The 11982-nt window shown below is 38.0% G+C and overlaps 1 protein-coding gene across 1 annotated transcript; it reads left to right on the top strand.

The window, feature by feature from the left end:
* The first annotated feature begins 510 nt into the window (after nt 1-510).
* Nucleotides 511-7556, top strand: gorab (golgin, rab6-interacting). The gene is made up of 5 exons (XM_023293043.3): nt 511-729; nt 833-1148; nt 2653-2754; nt 2865-3005; nt 4868-7556. Exons 1-5 carry the CDS (start codon nt 675-677, stop codon nt 5280-5282), a joined length of 1029 nt encoding a protein of 342 aa, XP_023148811.1. The 5' UTR covers nt 511-674; the 3' UTR covers nt 5283-7556.
* The last annotated feature ends 4426 nt before the right edge of the window (nt 7557-11982 follow it).

Here is an 11982-nt window from a genome sequence, read left to right as displayed (position 1 = left end):
AGATGAGAAATGAATGCGAGAACAATGAATACAAAATGAAGTGAACTCACTGACTTTTTTGTCGGCTTTAACCAATGTGTTTTGATAAAGAAATTTTATAGGCCTATAAACAACAATGCAAAATGTGCACCGTTAGTAAATTAATTCATGCTAATGGTCAATTTATTTTGAAAGTGGTATTTGACTTTATCTGAATAAATGCCATAAAAGTATATTCTAAACTAAAACTATTTACTCACAACTATTTAATTTTCAAGTCTTGAAAATGTTCTGGCGCCGCTACGTAGTAAACTATTTATGTGTTCTATCTCATCACTTATAAAGTCATAATTAATTGTTAAGACAAGTAAAATACATAAAAGTATATTTTTAATCTCGATAAAACAATTATTCAATTTTGTTAACTCGATGAATTACTAATTCGTCTACTTCTTTTATTTATTTACTTATTTTTAATTCAGGCGATATCTGTCACTTCAATTTCGCCGGTCTTTTTCGGGTCCTTGACGTGGCAGTAATAAACAAAGATGGCGGTGTGCAGTTTTATTGCTTCCTAGACTGACTGTGAATTTGAGACGTTACAATGAATGTCTTCCTGCAATAACCAGAACATTTACAACATGCATCATTTTTTGTCAGTCCCGTTTTGGTCACTTTAGTTGTCAGGTTGTAAAATGAGCAGCTGGGCAGGTTTTTCTGATGAGGAGTTACGGAGGATGCAGCAAAAGGGTAACATTTCAATGCTAATGCTATCACATGATTCTTATTTTGCTATTTTGTCTCAGTTGTTAATTATATCATTAACAGTAACAAGGACCACGTGTGTTTTTAGACTCTGCTGGGGTTGCTCGCGGTCGGAAACCGGTTCCGGCTAACCGGAGTCGGCAGCAGTTACAGCGAGAGAAGGCGCTGCAGTTAGCCGCTCAGAAAAGCGCTGGAGCAGGATCCCCGGTCCTTCCACCAGAGCAGCAACTCACCAAACCGCCGCAGAAGGAAGAGCCAGAGCCAACGACCGAGTCAGGAGCTCCGACTGACGAGGAGAAAGTGCAGCAGAAGCCCGCTGAGACAAAACCAGACGAAAACCATGAGCCAGCTGCAGATGATTGTCACCCGCCTGTCCAAGAGCTGGAGAAACAAGAGGTGGAACTGTTAGTATGGTTTTCTTATCATATACACGATAAAGGGTTAGTTTTGCTGTAAAACATGTAGACTGTTTATTATGCTTGTCCATGACAACTGTTGTTGACTGCTTTGGGAGATGTTGCTCTCGCTGTCATCTTGAATCTAGATTATCATGATTTATGCACTATGTAAACATCTTGTCTTGGTTTTAGAAACCGGTTAATGTCTACAGAACCAGAATACTGTGACATATTGTATCCTGGTTATTGAACATTGTTTGTGTGTACAAAACATACTTGCTGAGTGTATGGCAAATTAAGACACAATTTAACAGGTAATGGGAAACGTGGTAACTGTAGTAATTATGTGCACAGTGACAACTATTTAGTTTCTTATGCTCTATAAAACATTATATCCCAAATGTGATCAAAATCAGGACAAGAATCATATGTGGGATAATATATATGTAAACATGCTACTGTGTGCCAGAAATCAGGTATTTGTCTGTTCTATACAAGTGGTCCAGATCTAATGAAAAAATAAATCTGATTTTGTTTGTTTACAAATCAGATTTGTGTCACTTGACAATGTATTGTGAAAATAACTTTCCAGCTGTGATCTGCCAGGTGAGTCATATTCACCTGTTTGTCTCTACTCTTTCAGAATGGTTAGGTCACAATTCATGTGTTTTGACATCTGACATTTTTGCACATTTGTTTTGACTTTTGCACAAATGAGAACATAATCAGTCTTGCTCAAGTTGAGTTCACATTTCAGTTGAATCTATACATACATGGCAGTTTACAGCTTTAGTTCCACCTCACGTCACATGTACATGTCACACAAAAGACCAGATTTAATTTTAAAAAATGTAAACTGAGCATTAAGATATGTTTAACTTATCTAGCACCATACAATGTTTCTCATTCACACACCAGTGGCGACAGAGCTGCCATACAGGGTGGTTGCCTGCATTGGGAGTAACTTTGGATTCAGTGTCTTGTCCAAGGATACTTTGACATAAGATAATATAAGATAAACTTTATTGATCCCACAGTGGGGAAAGTTCACCATTACAGCATCTCCAAAGGAGAAATAAAAGTGCAAAGGCAGTACAAGAATAAATTAGAAACACAGACAACATTATATACACAGAAGATGATAACGTGGACAGGCAGGGGACTGAACCGTCAACCTTGCAATTAGTGGACAACCTGCTCTTCCACCTGAGCCACAGCCGTGAAGGCAAGACAGGGACAGCTTAAAGCAGAGGCTGGTTTGGATCAAAGTTATTTTGTATCATTTGCCAAATCCAATATATGCTTCCACAATGTGGGGAAAATCTTACAATCTCCATTTATGATTAAGCAGCTTTTACAAAGATATGTGTTCATATTTTTTGTTCACAAGTTAATCTGAAGGATTGTGTCATATCTATAGCTACGTTTGTGGTGTCAATTCTCTCTCTTTTTTCTGACTTAGAATTTAAAATGCATTTAATGTGTTACATTTCTTTGTGTGTGATCACAGACGGGAAAAGACGCGCCTCGAGCAACTGCAGCAAGAGCGTAAATTAATCGAAGAGAATAATAAACGTAAGAAGGCTCTACTGACAAAGACTATCGCGGAGAAGTAAGTATAAGTTATTTTGATGATGTGTAGTAACATGTAATCATGACATATGGAAATGATCCCAGATACTGTGAAAATCAAGAAATAACCCTAAAAGTTTATCTCCACAGATCCAGACAGACTCAGGCAGAGGCTGTGAAACTGAAAAGAATCCAGAAAGAGCTGCAGGCCCTTGATGATATGGTGTCTAATGATATTGGCATCCTTAGAGGAAAGATAGAGCAAGCCAGCTGGGACTACACTGCTGCAAGGTAGAGAGACGCTACAGTAACAATACAAAACTGTTAGAGAAAGATGAGTTCATAAAGAACAATTGGATGATTTCTGATGGATACACAGTATTGGTGAGAAGCTGTGTAAACTGCATGCAGAGAGGAGGAAAGTACTAGAGTACTACACATACAGGAGTACTACTTCGAATACTACACATGTATACATATTTTTCACATAGATGCAGGGTTCTCTGCACATCTTCTAGTGAAGTGCATCTTTAACTGGTGCTTCTCAGCTCGAGGACAGCAAATTTTCAGAGTACAAAAAATAGGGGGCTGGAGCACACTGCTTAAATGACTGCTTTTTATTCTGCAAACAAACGTTTCAACAATACTGTCTTCATCAGAGACGAGATACGATGACTTGTCACACTTGGGAAGTCAAAGCTTTACTTATTGACGGGTTCATTTCACTTAGAAGAAGGCCTGTTCTAGAGCATGCTATTTCACTGTCATTGCTTATTAGAAGACCTGATGGAACTGATACTCTATTAACACAATGTTAACAGCTGTTGCTGTTGTCACAAGCCAAAGTGTCTGCAGTGAAAAAGGTCCCTTTTGTTCTGACATGACAATTTAAAGTCATCTTCATTCAAATATCAGGGAGTGTGAGAGATGCCTCTCGTAACGTTACCATGTCAAGTAGGCAAAGGTTTGATTGAGTAATTGTCAATATGTAAGCTATAAATATAAACACAATTACTAACTTTCCCTAATGGAGACCTTTCACAGGGTGTCATTCAAATCACAACACTCCTGGGATGGTTACATTAACAGTTGAAGCAATAGTAATGCCAGGTCTTCAGTTTGCTGGGACTCTTGTTTTCACTGGAGGCGAATAATAATAATTAATTATTTAAAATACTGATGTTTTCTTCAAATATCCTCCTCATTAAGCTAATTTAAAAACAGTTTTGTTCTCAAATTAGCTTAATGTTTTGTTAAATTTTTGCTTTCATTCTGCCACTGTACATGCAGTTTCTCAGGCACTGTGCTGTTTTACATTCAATCACAGAGTCGTGCTTAAAAAAATCACTGTGAGCTAGTAAGTTTTTTAAAAATAGGCCGTTTCAGTCATAATGTACTGTACATTAACTGTTAATGCTTTGTTTTTAAACCCTAGAAACACTGCCCTCTGCAGCTGTATTTCTGTACTCACAGAGACTTTTTCCACAACACCGAGCTCATGGGTTTTATACACAACGGTGTTTTACTTAGATGTTCTGGAGCATCTGCGACTCTGCTACAACATGCAGATATCAGTGAGGCTTGAATATAAACTAAAATCCTGTGTAACTCACTAAATACAAAATTAAATATATGTTTAACTTCTTGTATTTTCACTTATGATGAAAAGTCATTTTCCACTGTTCTTTATAAACCACAGTACTTTCAAACTGTCATAGCAGCCATTGGTACAGAATGTAAATGAATTAGTCTGTCACTATGAGATTCCCAGTAGAAGCAGTCTTTCATATTGCTGTTCGTCTGACCCACAGTCTCACAGCTCAAAGATATTCAGTTGAAAATGGATATAAGGTAAAGAACAAATCTAATAAATCCTTAGATTGTAGAAGTTGGAGCCTGAGAATGTTGACCAGTTTTGCTTGATATTCCATAATATTCCCCCAGCACATTGGCTATAGTTGTTTTGAACTGTTGACTTGAATCTGTTACAGCAAATGTTCTAAATGAAATGAAACACTGTCACAGAGTTTCAGTGATTCATTGAGGAAATCAAGATTTCAATTAGATTTATTGTTATTTATAGAATTGTCGCAAATTCGCTGTTTTATTTCTTACTCTTTTTCATGTCATTTTTTCCTCACATTTTGTCACAGAAAGCGTTATGAGAAGGCGGAGGCTGAGTATGTGATGGCTAAGCTGGACCTGCACAAGAAAACAGAGGTGAAGGAGCAGCTGACAGAGCACCTCTGTGCTATCATCCAGCAGAACGAGCTGCGCAAAGCCCTCAAGCTGGAGGAACTGATGCAGCAGCTGCAGCTTCAGGCCACTGAGGAGGAGTTGGAGAAGCAGAAGGAAAAAGAAGAGAAGAGGAGAAACTGTATGGAGACACAGAGAGAGGAGAAAGAAGAAATTGGTTCAGTGGAGAATCAGGGGGAAATGGTGCTATCAACCAGAGACTGTAAACCCACAGCTGAAGAGATTGTGAAGAGAGAGAGCAGAGGTGCTATCCAGCTAGACTACAAACCTATGATGGAAGATGCTTCCATCATACTGAACAAGACTGTATAACATCAGAAAACTGTCTACAAAGTGAAATCGTAGCCTCCTGATCAGCAGAGAGGAAAGACACTCATATGAGGATATTATCTTATATTGTCCACTCTAAAACTCTAATACTAATGTTTTCCCACTAGTACTGTCAGATTGATGAAATGTGTTTAGTTCTGGGGGAGACTGTTCATCTAATGCAACGTAATACTATTTTGATAATGATGAAAAGGAGTCTGCATAACCCTGTCCCCAAAAATACATTCTTATGCTACTAAATGTTTTTGCCTAAGAGGAAGCATAGTTGCTACCTGAATTCTATTTGTAGCAGTTGCCCATGGAAACACCAGCAGGTAGTCAGGTTGAATGGGGCGAACAAACCCAGGTATTGTATCCCATGTGTTAAAGTTAACTGGAGATCAGAAATTTAAAATGTTTTGATCAACTCACAATCTTCTGGAAAATTTCAAAATTGAATTGATTGTATACATAAACTCAAGATTAAACATGATTCAAAAATATTTTTATTCAGTGAAACTTCAGACCTTGCCTAGTAACAAGGGCTGTATGTGCAAGATCAATAACAAAGCACCACTAGCAAGACTGTTTATTTATTATTATTATTATTATTATTATTATTATTATTAATAAAAATAATAATAATAATAATAATAATAATAATAATAATAATAATAATAAGCAGGTTCTTTAGTTGTCAGTTTTTACAAACAGTGGTCTGGCTTTATAAAACCATTTACACCTTTCCGGTTGTAATTTATCCTCGTCTACAGCAACATTTATTTATTTGTGTTTGGCTGGTAAAGCTCCAATCATGTATCTCAATAACCTGATAAAGCATTTATATCTTCATAGAAACACAAACATTTTAATCGGCAAATCAATTAGAGACGTAACTTTAGCCTATAGCAATACTTTCATTATGGTTTGACTAATGTCATGGTAGTAACATGCCACCTTTGACCATTTAATTTTTGACCACATGACAACCTACACCTAACCTTGGTCAAGGTCCTGCACTTCCCTAAATATAGCATTACATTAATGCCTTTCATGAGCAGCTTTGGAAAGCAAGGAAAGGAAGTGTGTTGGTAGTGAAGAATACTGACGTTAGCAACAGGGACAGGTAGCAGATGTGACAGACCCACAATACTGTATTTTCCTTGTTTGTGTAATGTTGAAATTTTGTTTCTAATATCAGTTCATTTATTTATTATCATGTTTTGTAAAAGAAAAAAAACAGTCTGGATGGCTACACGTTTCTTCCAAAATGTAATCACTATTGCAAAGAAGTAGTCAGTTACAGTAGTTTTTAGCAGACAGGGTTGGTGTTTTGCACAAAGTGACAAAAGCTGCTAAGGAACATGTGACCAGATTTGCAATCTTCTGTAAGTTTTTGATCAGATATTTTGAGATTTAAATCTTGATTGTGTCCATTTAATTCAGGTATTTCTCGTGAGACTGCTTTAATTAGGACATGTTGCACGGAGAACTGGTGTCTTAAAACTGTAAAGTCAAGATGTCAGAGGCAAAGGATTGTTATGGTATTGGTAGAAACTTGTGTATTGCCAAAATTTCAAATGATACCCAGTCCTTCATCTGGACCTGCAGGATCAGTCAGAATCGTGTTCAGCGGCAGAGTAAATCACAAAAGTATCTTGTAGCCATTACCCTCAACTGGCCATTTTTTATGTGTGCCTTCTTAAAAAAGGACCGTCTTCCAAAATTGTGGCTTTACATCATGTGAATTAAATCACAGAGCAAAGGTTGAATTCGAAAGATGGCTGTTGTGAAAGATTGGTTCCATTTGTTTCCTGGAAAACTCTCTGTTTCATGCAGACTCGCAAAGCATGAATCCATTTCTGTTCTAAACATAAACCTTCCTGACTTATGCGATGTCGATGAACTTGTTGGGCTGCGCCGGGCTCATCTTTCACAAAGCTAATTCTCATCTTGTAAGTGCAGCTGAGGAGTAGTGGCCCTCTGAATGGTAAGATGATATGTTAATGTATGTACAGATGCTTTCTGCTACATGTGTTTGTGCATATTTACAGGTTTTACTTTCTCTTGCTGCACATGAAAAAACATGTCAGAAATAATTTACAATGGTCTAATGAAAATGTAGAAACTGCTCGCCTGGCCAAAGTCTGATTCATTAATTTGTATATTCTTAAGCACAAAAAATTTATTTAAATGTGATGAATATTTAAAAAAGGTTGTATTTAGATTTCCACTACAGGGTGATACTTCGTTGAAATAAAGAAACATATTTTCATACATATGTTGTCCTCCCATTTATCATTTTAACACAAAGACACTGAGCTGTCTGCAGGACTGATACACATTAAGTGTAAGAGTCCTTCTCTCATTGCTTTTTCAATACATTTACACGTTGTTGCCTAACTGCTTTGAGTTGTGCAGTGCTCCAGTCACATCTGGCAGTCTGAATGAGAGGCTGTAAAAGCAGCTTTTTTAATTAGTCGGGAGCTACAAGCTCAGAGAGGGAAAGTGACCCCCGGTATTTACAGAACCTCCAAGATCAATGTTTGATGTTCTAAGCTGTAAATTTCATTTCTTCAATTGACTGAACTATGCAAATTAATTAAAACTGATAGGCTTAGGCAATTTCCATTAATTTGTGAACATCTATATGAAAATAATCCAGTGGTGGAATGTTCAAGTGCTTTTGCTAAAGTATATTTTCTTGAGTATTTGCATTTCATGTTACTGTATTTTTTTTCCCATTACTTTTAAGAGGTCAATATTGTCATTTTTAGACCGCTGCATTTATTCAGTATCTGCAGGTACACTGCAAATTCTAAAATATTTAGCATTTGTGTACTGACCTAATATATATCAACACGCTTTAGCCTGTATTTGAGCACTGAAGGTTTTATTTATATTTTTTACTTCTCCAGCATTCTTTAAACATTTTCATGTTTGTTATTCATTTCAAGCTACATCTTATGTTTAGACCCTTTCAAGAAATGTCAAATTTCAAAACGTATTGTTTAACTGCACCTTGACTGGCTGCAATCATAAACTACAGCTTATATTTGAATTCATCAACTCTACAAATCTGTAAAATAACCATAAACTAAGATGCAAAGGACCATTTACTACACTGAGAGCATTTACTTGTGAAACTTGAAGTACATTTCTGTCCACTTACACATAATTTAAACGCTTTTTTAAAAATGTTTTGGAATGCACCATATATCTTGCTTGCTCATTGTACTTAAACGTTTATTGGACCAAGTGTTGAGTACATCTGACACACAGGCAGAGATATGTTGGACTCAAAGCAACAGAATTTTTGAACCACACAATGAAATCAGCAGAATATTAGACAGCAGAATATTTTTGTGTTCACCATAAAACTGCAAATCTTGTCATATTTCTTTCTATATAATTTTTTTCTTTATTGCATATGTAACTGACCACCAAACACAAAATATTTTTCTACTCAATTTAAAATTCTTTGATTAAAATAGGCTGTATATGCTTTATAAATCTTAGTACAGTTAACTCGCATATCCACTTTACCTACATAGAAAATATGCCAAGCTCACGTGGGAAGTGTATTTGTGTCAAGTGAACAATGTCCATGTGTCATTTTGACGCTTGTGAGCCCTTCATCAGTGAATAGGGATTGTCTATGTGTTTTATTTTACGTCGTTTACTTCAGGTTTCTGCTAAATGAAGGCTTGCACAAAAGGATAAAGGTGTTTATTCCCTTCGCTGCTTCAGTTTTAAATGGGAATGATAAGAATTGTCACGATCTTTTCGGATAAGTCCTCTGGGAGGAAAAGAAATGTGCTCTGGATTATGACTAAGAAAAATGAGACGATGTAGACAGCGGAGATTACAGCGTCCAGCCGGGCAGAAATCACTTCTACATGAGAATACATAATACATATCCACTAGGCGTGTGTGTGTGTGTGTGTGTGTGTGTGTGTGTGTGTGTGTGTGTGTGTGTGTGTGTGTGTGTGTGTGTGTGTGTGTGTGTGTGTGTGTGTGTGTGTGCGTGTGTGTGTGTGTGTGTGCGTGTCGGGCCTGACTTCAGAGAGCAGTGGGTTTATAAAGTAAAGTGTGATTTATGTGGCGCTGGCGTCGCTCGACAGGCCGAAAAAGACCCCGAAACCCGAGAAGTCCGAGAGCCACAGAGACCCCCACCCACACCCCCACCCAGCACCCCCAGCTCTGGACTCTGAACTCCACTTCAGCTGCAACTGTGTTACTGGAGGCAGATTGGCTCTAGAGCTAAAGCTCGCTTCTGTTTGAAGCTTCATTCTTGTAGGCAAATTCCTATACTTTATTTCCTATCGTCCAGTATCTGGACGATAGACAAAAGACGTTTCTCTTTCAGCGAAATTCTTTCAGATTTTTGTTGAAAGCTGTGCTCTGTCTGAAGACCAGGATCTTCTCAGTCACGTTCAGAGCTTTGAAATGATGAGAATCAGTGCGGCTGAATTCATCTCAGCGCCCTCTGGCTCTGTAAACTCTCCGTGTTGTTTTAATCAGGAGCAGATTTGCTTTTTGATGTCGGAACACCGCAGACCGTTTACAGTTTCAACAGAGCAGCCATGTGAGCAACAACAGAACAAACCCAGATCCACTCCCAAAGCTCAGATAGGTGGACACAGTGTGCACAGCTATTTACCTTCTACACCACATTTATCCGACAGCTGCAGCTACTTGCCAGATTACAATCATAAAATTTCTATGTGAAAATCTTGCATCTCCATCGAGAAGTCAGCTTTTTTGAAGAGGACAACCCTAATTTTGGAGAAGCTGGTTTCGGTATTTTACTAGGCACAGAGTTGGGATTTGAAAATATTTTCTTTACTAAGTTCATGTTAATGTTAATATTGTGTTTTTATTAAAATGCATATTCGGCAGGACATTTCATGAGATCTATATTTACGATGACTATTTGATCACATGGAGGGATATTTAGGATCAGAATTGCACAATATATAGATGGAAACAGAATATAGATTTAAAAAAAAAAATCTATAGTACAAATAAATATAAATTAGAAAGCCTTTCTGCATGCACCTCACACTAAAGAGGATGGCCAAAGAAAAACTCTCTTTAGCCAAAGTTGAACTGCAACTCTCACATAATAGGATTTTTACTATTGAGCTACAGTATTGAGTATTGAATTGTTCCCCTCGTGTAATGACCTGTAGTCATAGAGGTGTGACATTTATGGAGGGCACTGAGTCATTGAACAACATTTGAACTGACTGTGTTCTCTATTCAAAATACTGATGCCCAAAGCAGCCAGACTTATGATATGGATTGTATATTAACACAATATTTGCCTCTGAAATGTGTAGAAATGCAACTATAAAGTAGCAATAGAAACACTATTCAAGTGAAGTACGTCTGTACAGTAAATGTGAGCTACTTAATGTCTCACCACTGCACAGTTGATACGCTTCTATATTTATTTCCATGGATAACAGATGTGAGATTATTAAATGATGTGAGTAGGCTTCTAGCATATTTTCTCTATGTTTAGGCTAACACGAGGCTGGACAGGCCAGATGATTCCTTCGGTTTACCCGCTGCTGTGCGGGAGCAGCAGGTCCTGACAGCCTCCTCCGAGGCTCCGCGGTGGGGACACGTCCCGGTGCGGCCGCTGCAATCAGGCAGGGGGAGCGTGTCTGCAACATATGGTTTCCTGCACAAAGAGTCAACACAGAGACCATTTACTCCTGGTAAGGGAAATAAAACCGGACACGGGCCGCAGCGCTGTTCCAATCAGCACCAGGGGTCAGTGGACAGCGGCGGCGGCCCGGATTGTCCTCCCCGTCCCCTGCAGCCCGGGGCCGGCCTCCTGCAGGAAGAGCAGAGACAGAGAAGACATGAAGACCAAGACTGAGCTCTTATTTTGAAGCGTTTATTTTGGTAATTTTTTGGTCCCGTCGAAGTAAAAATAAATAAACAAATAAAAAATTCAGTCAGTAAGAAAAACTCCGGTATTTGAAAAGATTCTTAACGGGATGCCACCAGGCTGTCAGGAATCAGCGCGTTAACAGTTCTACCAGTCTGTAGCCAGTAGGAGGGGAACTCATTTTAATTACTGTCTGGACAAAGATTACCTTTAAAACTTTACCTCCAGCTGGTACCAACCAGATAAATATAGAGGAGGAAAAAGTACCCTTTTTCTTTAATAAGGAGATCGAAGCAGAAGATATAAATACTAGGACCTCCAAGCTGACGTCTGCAGCACAGGGCATAATGGATAAATAGGAAGTCACAATCTGGAGAGGAAGTCCAGCTGTCAGACAAATACATGATATGTTCATGAAATCTATGTCAATTTGTTTCTGTCTGAATATTTGCCTATATGCATATTCATACACATGTGCATGGAGGTTCAGGCATTCAGTAAAGCGTCTTGAGACGATCTGAACTGTAACTGCCGCTATATAAATAAAATTGAATTGAACTGAATTTAATTGAATGTAGATACACTATCGTTCAAAAGTTTGGGGTCACTTAGAAATGTCCTTATTTTTGAAAGAAAGACGATTTTTTTTCACTGAAGATAACATTAAATGAATCAGAAATCTAGTCCAGACATTGTTATTGTGGTAAATGTCTATTCTAGCTGGAAACGGCTGATTTTTAATGGAATATCTACATAGCGGTACAGAGGCCCACTTCCAGCAACCATCACTCCTGTGTT

Source organism: Amphiprion ocellaris, chromosome 2 (genome assembly GCF_022539595.1).
Source record: "Amphiprion ocellaris isolate individual 3 ecotype Okinawa chromosome 2, ASM2253959v1, whole genome shotgun sequence".
Classification (NCBI taxonomy): domain Eukaryota; kingdom Metazoa; phylum Chordata; class Actinopteri; family Pomacentridae; genus Amphiprion; species Amphiprion ocellaris.
Note: the sequence above shows the minus strand (reverse complement) of the source record. Positions and strands in the feature narration are given on the sequence as shown.

What these genes read in the sequence shown, in the direction of transcription:
- gorab (XM_023293043.3), top strand. Translation starts at nt 675, where the DNA reads ATGAGCAGCTGGGCAGGTTTTTCTGATGAGGAGTTACGGAGGATGCAG. An exon ending in ACGGAGGATGCAGCAAAAGG is followed by an intron (nt 730 to 832) that starts GTAACATTTCAA and finishes GTGTGTTTTTAG; the next exon opens with ACTCTGCTGGGGTTGCTCGC. An exon ending in TGGGACTACACTGCTGCAAG is followed by an intron (nt 3,006 to 4,867) that starts GTAGAGAGACGC and finishes ATTTTGTCACAG; the next exon opens with AAAGCGTTATGAGAAGGCGG.